This window comes from Schistocerca cancellata, chromosome 3 (assembly GCF_023864275.1).
Source record: "Schistocerca cancellata isolate TAMUIC-IGC-003103 chromosome 3, iqSchCanc2.1, whole genome shotgun sequence".
NCBI lineage: Eukaryota > Metazoa > Arthropoda > Insecta > Orthoptera > Acrididae > Schistocerca > Schistocerca cancellata.
Window position 1 is genome coordinate 376901624 of NC_064628.1, and position 19583 is coordinate 376921206.

The 19583-nt window shown below is 49.1% G+C and overlaps 1 protein-coding gene across 1 annotated transcript in view; it reads left to right on the top strand.

Moving 5' to 3' along the window:
* The window catches only part of LOC126175066 (cell division cycle protein 27 homolog), a 215934-nt gene that overhangs the window by 21379 nt on the left and 174972 nt on the right, over positions 1–19583 (top strand). The window contains exon 3 of the mRNA XM_049921590.1: positions 12403–12550. Coding sequence (XP_049777547.1) covers positions 12403–12550 — 148 coding nt within the window. The remainder of the gene's footprint in view (positions 1–12402; positions 12551–19583) is intronic.

A 19583-nucleotide genomic window follows, 5' to 3' on the forward strand; every position in this document is an offset into this window, starting at 1 on the left:
TTAACACATACAACCACATCTGGGCTGAGGGCCCATTTCCTGGACGCTGGCGTGAAGCAACCGTCATACCGATACCTAAGCCCGGTAAGGACAAAAACCTTCCTTCTAGCTATCGCCCCATCTCTCTCGCCAGCTGCATTTGCAAGGTGGTGGAACATATGATTGTTGCCCAGCTGGTGTGGTGGCTCAAGTCTCGCCATTTACTCACGAATGCACAGTGTGGATTTCGAGCGTGGCGTTCTGCAGTTGACCACCTCATTACTTTGTCCACCCATGTCATGAATGGTTTCCTGTGGAAATACCAGACTGTGGCCATGTTTTCCGATTTGGAGAAGGCCTATGACAAATGCTGGAGAACTGGTATTCTCTGTACTCTTTACATGTGGGGCTTCCATGGGTGCATGCCATGTTTTCTTCGGGCATTTTTACAAGACTGAGTTTTCAATGTGTGGGTTCTGCCTTGTCGGGCACCTTTATCCAGGAAAATGTTGTGCCTAGGGTTCCATCCTGAGCATTGTCCTCTTTGCTATCACCATTAACCCTATAATGGCCTGTCTCCCGCCAGGCGTCTCCGGCTCCCTTTTTGTCGATGGTTTTACCACCTATTGCAGCTCTCCACGGATCTGTCTCACTGAGCGGCGTCTTCAGCACTGTCTTGATCGTCTTCACTCCTGAAGAATTGCCAATGGCTTTTGCTTTTCCACTGACAAAACTGTCTGTATGAATTTCTGGTGGTGCAAATGGTTTCTCCCACCATCTCTACATCTTGGGCCTGTTACCCTTCTGTTCGTTGACATTACGAAATTCCTGGGGCTCATGCTCGATAGGAAACTCCCTTGGTCGTCCCATGTGTTTTACCTGGCAGCCCGCTATACGCAGTGCCTCAATGTCGTACGTGTCCTCAATGCTACTTCTTGGGGTGCCGATTGAACCACCCTCTTATGTTTGTACAGTTCCCTTGTCCATTCGAAACTCGACTATGGGTGCTTTGTTTATGCATCTGCATGCCCACCCCTTTTACACCGTCTCACACTAGGCATCATCATGGCTGGGAGAATGCCTTTTACACCAGCCCGGTTGAGAGTCTGAAGTATCACTGTCCTATCACCGTGACTTTCTACTCAACAGGTATGCATGCCCTTTGTCTGCCATGCGTGGCCACACTTCCTATGCCTCCTTCTTTGATGATTCCTTAGATCATCAGTATGGGACTCGTCCCTCTTCTATGTTATCTCCTGGAGTCCGCTTTCGCCACTTGCTATGGCGGTTTAAGTTCACGTTTCCTGCAACTTTCCCAGTGGGTGTGAACCCTTCACCACCTTGGCTTCGTGAAGCGGCTCATTCGCTTCCTAAGGACACTACTCCATCCTCGGTCTATCGCCTTCAGTTTCAAGATCTTCGCTTGGAACTTAGCGATAGTATCTTTGTGTACACTGATGACTCTGATCGTGAGGTCGGCTATGCATTTGTCGTTGGCACCTGTGTCTTTTGATATCAGCTTCTGGCACACTCCTCAGTATTTACAGCTGAGCTTTTTGCCTTGTATCAGGCCACAGAGTACATCCGGCGACACAGCCTTCCCAATTGTGTCCTCTGCTCAGACTCACGCAGCGCCTTCCAAAGTCTCTTTGCACTGTACACAGGTCCAGGAAAACTGTCACGTGCTCACCCCTGGTGGAGCCAATGTCATGTTTCTGTGGGTCCCTGGTCATGTCAGTCCGCCAGGAAACAAGGCTGCTGATGCTGCTGCCAAGGCTGCAGTCCTTGTAGCTCAGCCTGCGAGTACCTCTCTTCCCTCCGATGATCTCTGCATTGCCGCCTGTTAGGAAGTGGTGTCCCTTTGCCAATGGTCCTCCCTTCATGGGAATAAGCTTCAGCTTGTTAAGCCTCTCCCAGCACCTTGGATGACCTCCTCTCGGCCCTCTCACCGGGAGGAGATTAATTTTACTCGGCTGTGTATAGGGCACTACCTTTTTAGCCATAGTCGTTTGCTCAGTGGCACTCCCACACCACTTTGTACGCATTGCCCCCAACTTTTAACTTTCTGCCATTTCCTGCTGGAATGCCCTTTTTTTACCAATTTATGTTCCAGCTTGGGTTTGTCATCTGATTTATCAGCCGTTTTAGCAAATGACACGCGGGCTGTCGACCGCGTTTTATTTTTTATCCACCGAAGCCATATGGCGAAGGCCATTTAATTTTTGGAGCTCTATTTTTGTGTAGTGTTTTTTAGCGCTTTCTCCATGTGCCTTTTTTAGCTGTCTCCTATTCTGTTCATTGGGACTGACACATAGTCGTTTCCCTCATCTCTGTGTTTGTGTTCTATAGTTTTGACTTGGGTGCATATGACCCCAGTTGTTTTTTGCACCCTAAAACACAACAAACAAATCAAATATGCACACTCTTCATCTCGGTCATTCGCTCCAGGACTGGACGGCATTCATATTCTGATGTTGCAACGCCTATCTCCTGAGGGCTTACACTTTCTCCTCCAGACATACAACCACATTCGGACAGATGGCCCATTCCCTGGTCGCTAACGTTAGGCCATAATCATTGCCATACTTAAGCCTGGTAATGACAAATACCTTCCTTCCAGCTACTGCCCAGTTTCCCTCACCAGTAGCATCTGCAAGGTGATGGAATGTACAATTAATGGTTGACTGTGGTGGCTCGAGTCTCGGCATCTCCTCACTAATGGCCAATGTGGATTCTGTAGGCATCACTCTGCAGTTGATCGTCTCATCACCTTGTCAACTCATATCATAACAATTTTTTGCGGAAGCGCCAAACTGTTTCTGTGGTTTTTGATTTGGAGAAGGTGCATGATACCTGCCTGAGGATGGTTATCCTTAGTATCATGTACAAGTGGGGCTTCCAGGGTCACCTGTCCCCGTTTTATCCAGGAATTTTTAAAAGACTGTGTTTTTGAGGTACATGTGTGCTCTGTCGGACACTTTTGTGCAAGAGAACTAGGTACCTCAGGGTTCTGTGCTGTGTCGTCTTATTTGCCACAGCCATTAACCATATTATGGATTGTCTCCTACCAGGTATCTCAGGCTCTCTTTTCATTGATGTCCTTGAATCTACTGTAGCTCTCAACAAATCTGTCTTCAGTGATGTCTTGATCATCTTTACCCATGGAGCATCAACAACGGCTTCCGCTTTTCCTCTGACAAGGCCGTGTGTCTGAACTTCTGGCGGTGCTGGGAGTTTCTTCCCCTGTCCCTACATCTCGGCCCATTCCTTCTTCCTTTCGTCAACAAAATGAAATTCTTGGGACTCATGTTTGATAGTAAACTCAGTTGGTCTTCCCAAGTGCGGTGCCTCGTTGGAAGTGGATCGGACCATCCTAATCTGTTTATACAGGCTCCTTGTCCGTTCAAAACTGGATTGTGGATGTAGCATATATTCATCCCATCTGTCTATCTTACGTCATCTTAACACAATTCACCATTACGGGATATGTTTATCCACTAATGCCCTCTCTACTGTTCCTGATGAGAATCTTTATACTGATGTTGCTGACTTACCGTTGTCATACCAGCGGGATTTTCTCTTTGGTCATTATGCAAGCCATCTGTCTTCTACACCCGGTCACCTGTACTACGGCCCATTCTTTGACAATTCCCTTGAACACCAGTATGGGCTGCATGTGTCTTCTCTGTTGCTTCCTGGAGTTGGCGTTCATTTACTGCTTTGACAGCTTTGCTTTAAGCTCTCTGCCACGTTCCTCATGGATGCATGCTCTTCAACACCCAGGTTTCATGCTGAGATACATGTTCATTTTGTACTCTTCGCTTCCTAAGGACCGTGTAATTTTCAGTGGTAAGAACTGGCCTGATGTGTCGCATTGAGTTTCTTGCTCTTCACACATGGCTTGGGGACATTGTCTTTGTCTACACCGACAGTTCTAAGATTGATCATGGTGTTGCATGTGCTTCTGTGCGTGGTGATGATTCTTTTCAATTTTGGCTTCTTGACCAGTGCTCGATTTTTACTGCAGAGCTCTTTACGCGTTATCTGGCCACCCAGTACAGCCGGAGAAACGGCCTTCAAACTGTATCATCTGTTCCAATTCTCTCAGTGCTCTTTAGAGCCTTCGTGCACTGTACTCAGTCCATCCTATAGTAAAACAGATTCAAGAATGCCTCCATTCGCTTACTGTGGGGTGAGCCAACATGATGTTGCAGTGGGTACCTGGTAACGTTGGCATGCCAGAGAATGAGGCTGCTAATGCTGCTGCAGCTCTCTTCCCTCATCCTGCTAGTTATTCCATTCCCTTGATTGATGTTTGTGTTGCTCTCTGTCAGCATGTAGTATCTCTTTGGAGTGCACAATGATCTTTTCTCCAGGATAACAAACTCCCGGGACATTAAACATCTCCCAGTAACGTGATCAACTTACTCTCGGCCCTCACGCTGCGAGGGGGGTCATTTTATTCTGTGTGCGTATAGGAAACTGTTGGTTTAGTCACGAGTCACCACCATTTATTAAGTGGCAACCGTGCCCCCCTCTATGCATACTACTCTCATCCTTTGACGTTGTGCCACTTTCTGATCTGTTGCCCATTTTTTTGACTGTTAACAATTATGTTTATGTTTGCCTCTATTTTGTCAGATTTTTAGCAGATGATATGCTTTCTATCGATCGCGTCTTGCTTTTTATTTGCTGCAGCAGCATGTCGAAGGAAATTTGATCCCCCCCACCCCTCACTTCACCCTCTCAGCCCCCTCATGTGGACATCTGCCAACTCAACAGTGTTTTGAGAAATTTTCCCTAAGGTCAACCTTGTCCTTAGCTGCTACTCTTTCAAAGTTGCTTGATTGGGTTTTTGCCTCTTTCCCTTCAGGTTTTTTTTAGTATTTGTTTTTTCTTATGTTGTGATACTGGCGCTAATGACCTTAGCAGTTTTGCACCCTACATTGGTGGATTTCAGAAATTGCTGTGGCCATTAGAGATTGCAGATGGGCTCTCCACTGCTAAGAGCGACATCCATCAATGGAGCACCTTGTTACTATTAAGTGGCTCCATGCCTGAGCCCACTACTTAATGAAATGACAGAAACAAGAATGCTAGGGATGGTAGGTCACTACCATTGGACCGTGACACCCCCCCCCCCCCCCCCCCCCTTCGCATGTTTTTGGGAAAGGTTCAGTGCCTCTATGGACACATGGACACCAGTCACCACAAGTGAACCTGATGTCTCTGTGAATGCTGTTGGTTACATTGACCCTGTGCTATCGCCGAACATTTTGCTCTGCATCATTCTCGAGCCTCAGTGTCTGAAAATTACCTGCTGGCTTTTCCTGTCCTCAAACAGCGGGTGGAGCAAATGTTCTTAACTTTCACGGTATGGCATCTGGAGCCACATAATGCTTCAGTAAGTGGAAATTCTTCAGTGGCGTAGCTTTGTGCCCTGACGCAGCTCCAGGGCCAGACTGCACCCACAGCAAAATGCTCAAACACCTGTCAGTGGAATGCCAATGTCACGCACTTGCCATTTCCAACCATATTTGGAGTAGGGTTGAGTTCCCATCTCAGTGTCAAGAAAGAGTGATCAGACTGGGACCGGGTAAATACCACATAAAGATGAACAGCTATTGCCCAATTAGTCTCACTAATGTTCTCTGCGAGTTGCTTGAACATATAGTGAACTGGCAGATGTGGTACCTTGAATCTCGTAGTCTTTTGGTTCCATCCCAGGGTATTTTTTATGAAGGGCATTCTACTGCTGACAATTTGGTCTGCTCGGAACCTGCTATCTGACAAGCTCTCGCCTGCCATCAACACCTTATTGCTGTGTTCTTTGACTTACAAAAGGCTTACAACACCACATGGCATTGTCACATCCTTGTTACTGTGCTTGATTGTGATCTTCAAGACCTGCTCCTGATTTTTGTTTGGAACTTTTTGTCACACTGTACTTTCCAGATTCAGGTTGGTGCTTCCCACAGTACCACCCCATATACGAGGCAGTGGGATCCTACAGGGCTCTCTGTTGAGAGTACTTCTTTTTCTAGTGGCTGTCAATGGTCTAGCTGCAGCAGTGACATCTACAGTGTCACCCTCCCTGTATGTTGACAGTTTTTGTATTTACTGTTGCTCATCCATTGTGGGTGTTGCTGAACACCGATTGCACAGTGTCATATGAAAGGTGCAGTCCTGGGCTCTCACGTGTAGTGTCCGTTTTGTCAGTTGGAAAGATGTTCTTCATACACTTCTGTCGTCATCGCACTGTCCATCCACATCCAGAAATCCACTTCTACAACCAGTTGCTCAATTGGTGGAGTCTTATCACTTTCTGGGACTGGTCGTCGATGCCCGATTGATGTGGCTTCCCCATCTTTGCCAACTTTGCTGCGAAAGTGCGGGTCACATCTTAATACTCTCAGCTACCTCAGTCACACCAGTTGGGGTGCAGACCACTCTACAATTTTATGATTTTATGAAGCTGTGGCCCTAGTCATCCTGATTATGGGAGTCTGGCATATGGCTCAGCATTGTCTTCAGCATTGCGGATGCTGAACCTGATACACCATTTGTGGTCTGTCTTGCAGCAGTTGCTTTTCAAACTGGCCCTGTGGACAGCCTACCTGCAGAGGCTGGGGTCCCTCCGCTACAGATCAGGTTCCAAAAACTACTGTGCTGAGACACATTCACCCTTCCACTGGACATCCAAACTACTGTGTCCTTTTTCTTGGTAAGGAGATCCAACTCCCACACCAGCGGCTCAGGATGGGAGTCAGAAATGCAGACGGAGGGACTGACCATGTAGTTTGCTCCCTTTAACTGATCAATCAAATCCAATATTGCACAATCCAATAACTAATCATCATCAAAAAACGAAAACAGAAACAAACATAAAGTTGCAAAGCAGACATTTTTAGTAAACTCTCCAGGAAGGTCGGACAATGATTACCTTGTGGGACTGTGGTAAATCCAGAGTTGACAAGCAGGCTAATCAGTGCTGCAATCCATATTATCTGGATATGCTTTACTGATTACATTGGAACATTTTATCAAAAGGAAAATTCACCAAACTATAAAATTTTGAAACAGAAATTCCCTGGCCAGTGTTCACTTTCAGGAGGTGAAATTTCAGTACTGCCGATACACACATATAAAAGTATACACACTATCCTAACCTTTGGAAGTAATGATAATTCCTTCATCAGGGAGCAGAAAAGGAGAGTTTGGGGATAGTCAACAAAAGAATGGGCTGGTTAGTGAGGCTCTGGGGTTGGAGGGACACAACGAACTTCCAAGGAATTGTGTGGTCAGTAGGTGTAAACTAACACCCAAACCAAAAAGATTGTGTGGGTATTACAAACGGCAGTGTAAATAAACAAATGAAAGCAGAAAAAATGCTTACTGTTAGACCTGAACTGCTGAAGAGAAGTATAAATTTAAACATATTCATTAGTGATTGCTTCAGAGGAAAACAAAAACAAACCTTCCAGTCACAAAAACATGACCCTCATCAAGAAGAAAGAAAGGAAGAGCAACAACAAAGGGAAGAAAATAAGACATGACCCTATTAGATGATACAATACCGACAACTTCACATGGTGGAAAGTCTGAGGTGGAAATTCAAATCTTAACAAAAGAATGTGTTCTCTTCCTCCTTGTTAGCATCTAAATAGTAAACTATAATGGATAGAAAAGTGTTAGAGAGGACACATAGTAAATGATAGTAAATGGCTTCCATATTGCTAGGTAAAGTTAATAGATTCAAAAATGTTATGGAAGAACTGAGCTTCTAATAACAGATAAAAACCCATTGGCTTTTATTTGTAAAGATTCTGTTACTAAGAAGCATGTACTCTTGTGATAACAAGCGACAATTTCTTAACCTTCAGTCAACAACCTGCAGTACTACCACTGCAATGTCAGATCTTTTTGTCATTTTGTAAGTACAGTGTTTTTTTTTCAATATTTTAGGAAACAGTGAAGTGCAATTGTTTAAAATATACACTTTTATTACAGGGTGTATACGACCCGGGAGATCCGGGAAAAACCTGGGAATTTTTTCACCTGGGAGAAAACCAAGAAAAATCCGGAAATTTTTTAGAATTCCGGGAATTTTTCATTGTTTTAGTTTTCAGTTAAATTTTTGTAATTTTCAGTGGTAAGAACTGTTACTCTTAACAAAGGATATTACTGTATCCCATTACTGCAGAATAATACTACAGCATTAAAACATGAATGAGAGAATAAAAGACAAAAATAAAACTTAAATTGCAAAGAAAATGCGCCATATAAAATAACACAGTGCTCGTACAAGTGTCTGCCAACAGCAAAGTGTGTCAAAGGCTTTCGGAAGACTATGCAATGCTTCATAACAACGAATTGCCTTTGATGAGCGTGATGTCACAACTGTTTACATTAGACTCATTTAATCAGTTACAAGTGGGCTTGTGCACATGCGCAGTTGAGTCGCGTACGAGTAGTACCTTCTCCCGCTTCCGGCTACAGCAATGTGGCTGTTGGCTGTGTAAGCAGCAGTAGCAGCAACCAGCCACATGATACCCGGAAAAATTTTACTGGTGCACCCAAGCTGTGTGCAGCAGGCCCGGATCTAGTGGGGAGTGAGGACAAACTGGGGTATCTGAACCAGGCGTCAATTTTGGGGACGGGCAAATTCATATTCTTGGGGGGGTGGGGGACGTGTTTCATAAAGCACCCAGCATCCAGCGCACGTTGTTCTATCGATTATTCATATGATTTTGAAACGAACCCCTGCTGGTTTTTGAACACATTCTAAGTTGAAAACTTTCCTGCAGACAAAACGGGACGGGGCTATACGAGCTGAGCAAAATAAAGCTGAACCAGCGAATGCCAAGTGCTGCTTGTTTATGTGGTTGATTCGGTTTGCGAATGTTCAACCTTGTTATAATTACTAGCGAAATCCATAGATTCAGACTACCAGAGTGGAAATAAATGACTAACAGGTAAGAAAGATTACATATTATCTTCTTGGTGTATCCAAGAAAGTGAAATTGTGACAGAAATCTTTTGACCAGATTGCTACATGAGACAGGGCCAGTTGTAGTCCCCGGCTAGCAGCTGCTGAAGTTCCATTCTGAGAGTAGCGCGGAAAACACGTTGTACGAACACGTAATAATGCCTAACCGGAGAATAATCGCTGGATAACTAAACCGGTGATTGTGGCAGGGTTAGTGAAATTAACCGGAGAATGAGTTTTGACAGTGGTAGGAATAGTTACAGAATTAGTGATGACAAGACTGTTTGTTACCAACGAGGAAGGGTGTGCAGAGCAGTCTGAGTTATAGTTGGGGAGGGGGGGGGGGGTAGTCTCCACACGACTCGTTTTTACATTTAGTGGTTTTTCTGTTTCCTTTTCGTTTACTGCTCTCATGTCACATGAAAACAAGACGGATTTCTGTGGCTGGGAGCTATCAAGTGAATTAAAATACATTCACATAATTATGGAAGGGTAAACTATGTACTAGTTTCAGATTTTATTTTATTTCCACCTTTCTGACAGTCAAGCATTAATCGCCTTGCAGAACAATGAAGTTATTTTTGTCGGATTGATAAATAAATTCGGCTTTTATTAAGCTTTCCTGCTGAGGCAGTCAATTTATTCCACACTATTGGCTAGTTTCAACTGTTCGCTGCATTTCAGGTGCACGTTTTCATCTTCTAGCACATATGGCATTATGCCATAATAAAGAACCAAACATGAGATAATACAGTACAGGTACTCCAAGAAAATTTACGTCCCGAAAACCACACTGAAATGCTTCATATCTGGTCGAGGCCTATGTCATTGAGAATCTGGACATACAAATGTGCACTGTAAGACGAACAATGCATTTTAGTGTGGTTCATGAAATTCTGACACTCTTGGAGTATCCTCTGATGTCTTGTTTCTTTTATGACATAATGTAAGCTCTTTTAATGTTTTACACGTACGAACATAACGGGCTTCCTACATCACCGTAGCTGCGCAAGCGCGATGACGTCTGTTATCTGGCGCTCTCCGACAGCTGCTGAAATGAATCTAACAGGTCACGGGAAAATATTGCGAGTTGTTGTTAGGAAAGCGTTATTTTCAAAGTAAATTTCCTTTTACGCAAGATGAATTATGTGGAGAATGTACGATGGATTTCTTAAATCACAGAGTGTTTGGTCTCTTTTTTTTAAAAATCAAATCTTTGATGACGAGCTATTTAGAAGAATTTCGATCCCAGAAGATCAGAGATTTATGTTGGTATTAAAAATTTTGCTGGCGTATTTGTGTGATGTATATTAAAGTGTAACATGCGCTAAACAGATCAACATTAGGGGCCTATAAGTGAAAACTTAGCTTCTCTTGTAGCTTATTAATCTTCGAGACAAATATATGCGCAAGCTTTGCTTTTCTTGTAGCAACACTATGTATATTAATTTAAACCATTAACTTTTCCTGTTGATGGAATTCATATTTATACTTTAGTAATACGAAAATATGCAGCGTCAGTATACATGTTGCTGCATATGAAAGATCTTTTTTCCCCCTGAGTATCGTTTTCCAAAGTGCCGGGAAATTCTACTATTCTGTATAAGATCATATCCTATCAAAGGATAAGTTTTGCAGTTCCGAGGGAAAGTATACTGTCACTTAACATGGTAATAGCGTATTTTCACCTGGGAGAAAATGTATTTTTAACTGGGAGATCCGGGAATTTTCTCTCCTTGTCCGCGTATACACCCTGTATTAACAATTTAGGAAAAATTAAAGTCCAATTGTTACAAAATAAATGCTAAAAATATTCAATAAAACTATTTTTTTGACATTTTTTCAAAACTACCTTGTAACTTATTTTGTAATGATGATTAAATTCTTATAAAATTCAAAAGGAATAAGATAACTAATCAACATAGGTAAATGGCAAGTTACAATTAGATTAGGCAAGGCAGGTAATACTTTATTCTGGTTGACATTGAAAGCACATACATTTCATTTTCATGTGTTACCCACAAATAAGCAATTTGCAGGTCTCTGAGGACTTCCATTTATGTCATTCGTGTACCGGTTTGTGTGAGTGGAAAGGGGGGGGGGGCGGGGGTGTTCAGCGTTAGCAGACTGTGGAATCCCCAGAACTGCTCTTACTTCTGTTCGTAGATTAGATTCGTGGTTAGCCTTTTGTTGGCCATCCTCAGTTCCAGGAAGGACTTAACTAATGCAATTATTTCAAAAAGTTGGATCGGCTCACTTGTTCACTGTGTTGTTATTGAGCCGATGGAGGTACAAAGGCATTTATTCCAGCATCATCCTGTATTCCATAGAAATAGCGCATTGGCCATAGTCTAACACCTCTTTTCATTCGATGGCTAAGACACAACTTGTCGAAAACAATAATATGTCTTTTCCTACATTGTTGATATTCCTATCGAAGTTTCCATTGTTTGGTAATCGCTAAAGATTTACACTTTCCATTTGAAGGGAAATAATGTATAATTACATAAAATTCTGGGCACTACACATCATTTCTAAGCACTGTAGTAAACAATCTTGTAATGATTAAATGTCTGTCTCAGAAATTGTTGAATTTTGAAAGCTCTCTTTCTGTCTAGGACACATGAGATTCCTTTCTTTGGAAGTGACTCATGTTTCTGATTATCTTCCAATAATTCCCCATATCCTGGGAGGAGTGTTTCCTGATACAGACATTTTGTCAGTGGCAGCCTGTAAGTCCACATGACTTCTCGTAGAGTTCTCTGTGCCTTCTAGCTATCAATACTGCATAAAAGACTTAGTGATGGAAGACTTTCACAGCAGATTGAGAAACATGTGTCAGATTCATTGGAATGTATTAAAAAAAAGGACAAGGATAACAGCAAGCTGAGCATCTCGAAATCATTACAAACCAATTTTCTCATGCTGTTTACATGTGCAGTATTTATTTATAATTTTCTTCATTTTATTTTTCACAGTAATAAATTTTGAAAATTTCACCATTTATATTGTGTATTTAATTACTTCTTTAGATCTTATTCTTCATATACACTGCACCGTTAATAAAGTTCACCCATTATTTTTTAAAAACTGCCATGACTAGTAATTATATTGGAAGCACATCTATATTTCATCTTGTCACAGGTAACATATTTATGATGCATTAAGTCTCATTTGGAAAATGTGTCCATCACCAGGTGTTGTATTAAAAAATCCACACAGTCCCTTAATAAATGGGTTGAGCAACTTAATAAATGAGTTGACCTATGAAACAAGAATTGAAGTAACAACACTTAACCTAAGGATGCAAAGTGATAGTGACTCCATCAACTGATATTATACCATTTTTTCTTCACATTCTGTAATTTTATGTCATGAAATGTATGTAGCCTTAATGTTTTAAGAAAGCCCCCATAATATGTGTTGTTTTACAGTGGATTCAGATGAAGCACTGTTCCTGCTAGCAACATGCTATTATCGCTCAGGGAAAACTGGTCAAGCATATTCAGTGTTAAGGAGGAAAGGACCAACTTCTGCAAAATGTAAATTCCTTATGGCAAAATGCTGCCTTGATCTTCAAAAGTAAGTAAATAGACACTCAGGATTCTGAATTTCGGAAAGAATGTTAAACTGCTTGATGTATTACTTTAGGGGAATAAAATGTCTCACTGGAATGTCTATAACTTTGAACCACAGAGTTAATTTTTTTTTTAATTGAATAAAATAAACATGAAAGACTTGTTGATATATTTTCGTAATGTTAGCAGCTCTTTGTAGTTACATATTGAAATTTGTTGTGTGTCGATTGGTTACCTGTGACTCCTCGCAATTCTACAGATTAATGTGAATTGTATGATGGAAGGTAGTTAATAAGTCAGATGGATTTGTGCATTTCATTTAAGATGTGCCAAAGATATCTGGACTCACGCAGCTCCAGTAAATCATCATAAATATTATGGAAAGCTTACAAGAAAGAATTGAAAGCTGTCTACGAATTCTTGAGAATGACAGATTTGGCTTATTTTTTGATACTGTTGAGATAATCCTTCCGGTATTATGTTTAGACTGCCATGTGTGTAAACACTCTGTTGAAGAGTATGTTGTTAAAACTGTTGTTGTGGTACTCTCATTAGGTCTGGAATTAAAGAACTTGTCCAGGCACACAGGTGTAGGCTTCTTGGGGTTCCCCTAAATTGTGCAAATTTAAATGGCGTGGTGGCCCCTTTGAAAAAGACCTCGTCGACTATTTTTCCAGCCTTGTGCAATCTTATACTGTGCTGTATCTATAAAATCCTTATTGTTAAATTCTAATCTCGCTTCCTTTATTTTTGTGTATTTTATTCCTTGCTTATATATGAAATATTTGTTACTGTAACCTGTTGTGACATGCTTAGAATATGTAAAAGATGTTACATGTCTTTTCTCCGTTTATTGCACCACAGAGTAGATGAGTTTACTATTAATTAAAGTATTAGTGGAAGTTTATTTTATTGTCAACAAATTTTAATTGCATAACAGGAAGAAGTGAAGTCTAGTTGTCAGCTGAAATTAACTACTGTGTCTCTCCCCAGCCCTGTTCAATCTCTCCCCAGCCCTGTTCAATCTCTCCCCAGCCCTGTTCAATCTCTCCCCAGCCCTGTTCAATCTCTCCCCAGCCCTGTTCAATCTCTCCCCTCCCCCCTTGGCACCACCCCCTCCCCCCTTGGCACCACCCCCTCCCCCCTTGGCACCACCCCCTCCCCCCTTGGCACCACCCCCTCCCCCTTGGCACCTCCCCCTCCCCCCTTGGGGCCTCCCCCCTCGGCACCACCCACTTGGTGCCTCCCCCCTCGGCGCCTCCCCATGCTCCCTTGGCGCCTCCCCCCTTGGTGCCTCCCCCCACCCCCCTTGGTGCCTCCCCCCACCCCCCTTGGCGCCAACCCCCACCCCCCTTGGCGCCAACCCCCACCCCCCTTGGCGCCAACCCCCACCCCTCTTGGCGCCAACCCCCACCCCTCTTGGCGCCAACCCCCACTCCTCTTGGCGCCAACCCCCACCTCCCTTGGCGCCAACCCCCTCCCCCCTTGGCGCCTCCCCCCACCCCCCCATGGCGCCTCCCCCCACCCCCCTTGGCGCCAACTCCCACCCCCCTTGGCGCCAACTCCCACCCCCCTTGGCGCCAACTCCCACCCCCCTTGGCGCCAACTCCCACCCCCCTTGGCGCCAACTCCCACCCCCCTTGGCGCCAACTCCCACCCCCCTTGGCGCCAACTCCCACCCCCCCTTGGCGCCAACTCCCACCCCCCTTGGCGCCAACTCCCACCCCCCTTGGCACCAACCCCCACGCCCCTTGGCGCCAACCCCCACTCCCCTTGGCGCAAACAACCACCCCCCTTGGCGCCTCAACCCTTGGCGCCCACCCCCACCCCCCTTGGCGCAACCCCCTCGCCCCTCGGCGCCTGCCCCCCTCGGCGCCTGCCCCCCTCGGCGCCTGCCCCCCTCGGCGCCTGCCCCCCTCGGCGCCTGCCCCCCTCGGCGCCTGCCCCCCTCGGCGCCTGCCCCCCTCGGCGCCTGCCCCCCTCGGCGCCTGCCCCCCTCGGCGCCTGCCCCCCTCGGCGCCTGCCCCCCTCGGCGCCTGCCCCCCTCGGCGCCTGCCCCCCTCGGCGCCTGCCCCCCTCGGCGCCTGCCCCCCTCGGCGCCTGCCCCCCTCGGCGCCTGCCCCCCTCGGCGCCTGCCCCCCTCGGCGCCTGCCCCCCTCGGCGCCTGCCCCCCTCGGCGCCTGCCCCCCTCGGCGCCTGCCCCCCTCGGCGCCTGCCCCCCTCGGCGCCTGCCCCCCTCGGCGCCTGCCCCCCTCGGCGCCTGCCCCCCTCGGCGCCTGCCCCCCTCGGCGCCTGCCCCCCTCGGCGCCTGCCCCCCTCGGCGCCTGCCCCCCTCGGCGCCTGCCCCCCTCGGCGCCTGCCCCCCTCGGCGCCTCCCCCCGCCCCGCTCGGCGCCTCCCCCCGCCCCCCTCGGCGCCCTCTCCCCCCCCTCGGCGCCCTCTCCCCCCCCTCGGCGCCTCCTCCCTCCCCCCCTTGACCACTCCCCCTCCCACCTTGGAGCCTCCCCCCCTCCCCCCATGGCGCCATACCCCCACCCACCTTGGCGCCATGCCCCATCCTCCCTCCCTCTTTGGCGCCATGACCCCACCCCTCCTTGGCGCCATGCCCTCTCCTCCTTGGCGCCATGCCCCCTCCCCCCATGGCGCCATGCCCCCTCCCCACATGGCGCCATGCCCCCTCCCCCCATGGCGCCATGCCCCCTCCCCCCATGGCGCCATGCCCCCTCCCCCCTTGGCGACACGCCCCCTACCCCTGGTGCCACAACCCCTCCCCCCAGGCTCCTCTGAGTGCCCCCCCTTTGGTTCCTCTGAGCGCCCCCCCCTTTGGTTCCTCTGAGCGCCCCGCCCCTTGGCTCCTCTGAGCGCCCCCCCCTCTTGGGCTCCTCTGAGCGCTCCCCCCGGCTCCTCTCCCCGTCCTCGATACCTCACAACCCCCTCGCCCTCGACGCATCGCCCTCTGCCCCCGGTGCCTTACTCGCCCCTCGGCACCTCACCCCCTCCAACCCCCTCGCCCCTCGGCGCCCCCACCCCCTCCAACCCCCTCACCCCTCGGCGCCTCACCCCCTCTAACCCCCTCACCCCTCGGCGCCTCACCCTCTCCAACCCCCTCACCCCTCGGCGCCTCACCCCCTCCAACTCCCTCACACCTCGGCGCATCACCCCCTCCAACCCCCTCACCCCTCGGCGCATCACCCCCTCCAACCCCCTCACCCCTCGGCGCATCACCCCCTCCAACCCCCTCACCCCTCGGCGCATCACCCCCTCCAACCCCCTCACCCCTCGGCGCATCACCCCCTCCAACCCCCTCAGCCCTCGGCGCATCACCCCCTCCAACCCTCTCACCCCTCGGCGCATCACCCCCTCCAACCCTCTCACCCCTCGGCGCATCACCCCCTCCAACCCTCTCACCCCTCGGCGCATCACCCCCTCCAACCCTCTCACCCCTCGGCGCATCACCCCCTCCAACCCTCTCACCCCTCGGCGCATCACCCCCTCCAACCCCCTCACCCCTCGGCACCTCACCCCCTCCAACCCCCTCACCCCTCGGCACCTCACCCCCTCCAACCCCCTCGACGCCTCACCCCCTCCAACCCCCTCAACGCCTCACCCCCTCCAACCCCCTCAACGCCTCACCCCCTCCAACCCCCTCAACGCCTCACCCCCTCCAACCCTCTCACCCCTCGGCGCTTCACCCCCTCCAACCCCCTCACCCCTCGGCACCTCACCCCCTCCAACCCCCTCAACGCCTCACCCCCTCCAACCCCCTCAACGCCTCACCCCCTCCAACCCCCTTGGCCCCTACCCCCTCCAACCCCCTCGACGCCTCACCCCCTCGATGCCTCACCCCCTCCAACCCCCTCGACGCCTCACCCCCTCACCCCCTCCAACCCCCTAGACGCCTCACCCCCTCCCACCCCCTCGCCACCTCTCTTTCCCCCTTATAGTGCTTCTCCCCCACTGCATATGTGCCTCCTCCCTGTGTGCCCCCAAAGTCAATCTACCTGCCCCACACCCTGCACTGCCACTTTGTGCCCACCCCATATCCACCAACTCTGCATCCCATTCCGTCACATTCTCCAGTCTGCACCCGGCCCACTTGCCAGGATGAGACTGGCACAGCATCTAACGGCAGTCCCCCTCAACCTCCCACCAGTATGATTCTCGCCTTCCTGCCCTCAGTCTGCACAAAGCCACCACCCACCCCATAGTGTGCCTGACACCAATGTTTCTGCCTGCCCCCTCTCTGCCCACTCCCCAAGGTCACATCTTGCCTGCATCTCCCCAGTCACCACACCCTTCATGACATTACTAATTGTACCACTTAGCCCACTATGCTCCCACCCTCTTCCCTATGCTCCCGCACCACACTGTATCAGAATGTGCATCCCCACCACACACCCTTGAGTCTGCAGTCCCCTTCCAAATCCCGCCCTCCCCCTCCAAACTCTGCTCAACCCCAAATCTGTGAGCGCAGCCCACCCCAACCTGCGACGATTACCATGATTCTGTGTCAGCATCCCTGTACTGCAGGCAGACCCACCATTCTGTGCCAGTGAACTCTTCCACCCACTCGCTAGAAAGCACATGCCCCCTGTGTCCCTCCGGCATTCTGCCACCCCTGCCGCCATCAGTCTGGAGACACTCACCCGCCCCTGCCAGCCTGGATGCATACCCGCCAATCTGCAGCCGCAGAACATCTGGAAGTCTACGTCCACTGCCCCCCTCCCTTCCCTCAATGTGTGGCCAGCCCCCAATCAGTCTGCACCCAGCCGTCCCCTGCCCCCCCCCCCCCCCCCCCCACCAGGCTGCACCCACAGTCAGTCTCCCGCCAGTCTGCACCTGCTGCCTGCCAGCCTGCACCCAAACTCGTCCCCCTCTGCCCACTCTATTGCCAATTTTCACCTGCCCTCACCTCACTCCCTGTCAAGCTACACCCATCCCAACCCCCACCAGTCTGCACCCTCCCATCACCAGTCTGCAGTCGGCCCTGCCACCTACACCAGTTTTCGCCTGTCCCCTTCCCTGTCTGTCTGCGCCAGTCCCACCGCCTGCTCGTCTGTGCCGGCTCCTATCCCCGCACACCCTTTTGCAGCTCCCCCCGCCCCCGCCCCCCAAGCAGCTTTGCCCTGTCGGTAGTCTTTGTTCCCCTCCAGCTGTCTGCACCACCCTAGCAGTGTTCCCCTCCAGCTCCTTCCCATCTGCCAGCAAACTGCTCCCAGCAGCCTGCTGTATCTACATCTGTCCCCCTACCAGTGCCACCAGTCTGCATTCGCACCCCTCAATCAATCAGTGCCTGTCCCTGCCCCAGCAAGTGTGTGTCTGTCCCCTTCACCAGCTTTTGCCTCCCCCACACCAATACCACCAGTCCCTGTTTGTGTGCCACCCACCACTCTGAGCCCAACCCCCACCAGTCTGCACTCGGTTCCCCCACCAGTCAGTGCCCCCCTCAACCCACAAGTCTGCATCTGCCCCCCTCCCCCATCCATTTACATCTGCTCCTCCCCTCCATCCAACAGTGTGCGTCTGACTTCTCCCCCCACCCACCAGTTTGTGTGCCAATCACCCGTGTGTGTCGGTCCCCCACCGTCGAGGAAGGTGACGCAGTGGTTAACGGACTGAACTTGCATTTGGGAAGATAATGGTTCAAATCCACGTCTGGCCATCCTCATTTATGTTTTTTGTGATTTCCCTAAATCACTTCATGTAAATGCCTGGATGGTTCCTGATGAAGGGTGTGGTCAACTTACCTCTCCATGCTTCTCAAATCTCTTGGGACCAGTAACTTCACTGTTTCGTCCACTCTCCTGAATCAACCAACCAACCAATCCTCCCCACCATCGTGCATCCCCCCCCCCCCCCCCCCACCCTCACAGCTCTGCAGTCGCCCACCGCAACTGCTGCTGCCCTCACCTCACTCTGTCCCTTTCCCTCTGTGTGCCAGCTATGGCCACCATCTCGCTCTGTGCCATTCACGACCCGTCTCCATTTCTCTGACTCGCTACTCGCTGCCCCATACCTGAACGCATCTCTCCATCCATGTGAATACCCCACCCAGACCTTGGCACCCCCTTCCATGGTTGCACTCCTCTCTGCCCACGCACCACACTCCTGCACCCCTTTGCCTCCCTCCCATGCCCTGGCACACCTTCCTCTCTCCTGTGAGTAGATGCATGACAACTATTGGCCTTGAGCTGTTGCGGTACTTCTTCCTTTCCTCTGCTGAAGTCTTACTCACTGACTGTATTTTTCCATAGACTTTGTCTCTAGGGCAGATTCATAATTCGGACTTGCTTGTTTATAGGACATAAATCATGGCTCTTCCTGCTGGTTTTTCGCAAGCTTTATTTTCCGAAACACATTTTGGTTGACTCATATTTGTTCTTTGTGTCCAGGTATGGCTTCCAATTGTTGGAAAATTGTTACAGAAGTGCGACCCATATGCTTGAGGTCTCCCAATAACTAACAAGGTAGTCAGCCCACTCTGCTGTAGTCCTCCGACTATGAAAGGGTCACTCTGTTCATGCCTGAGCTGTTACCTGCCTGCATATTCTAATGAGTGGGTGCCTGCCCCTTTGGGGGCACTGGGACCACTGACAGTAGCCATCAAACCAGGTGACTACAGTTTTGGCTGTGTGCTACCTATGGGAAGTGCCCTCAATCCCACAGTGGATTTATTTTTACAGCGAAAAACCCAAAGTTGTCAGCCAGTGGCTGTGAGGCTCTGGCCATCTTTTTGTACAGATTTGAATGCTTCAATAAAGATTGGCATGGTCCCAAGAACTGTCTCTCCTTTGGGAGGAGAAAAAAGGTTGTCATTATTCATTGCTTGTGGGGTCAGGGGGGTGGGTTCACTCAATCGTGCATCCTCCATGAGCCATCCAGTCATCCCTCGGTTACTGTATTTTTAATTGCTGTTAGGTTTAGTTAGTACTTTTCTCTGCAGCACACTACTTATTACGTATAGCACTCCAATGAGCAAGAGTGAATCCCGGCGGGGTCAGGGATTTTCACCTGCCTCGAGATGACTGGGTGTTTGTG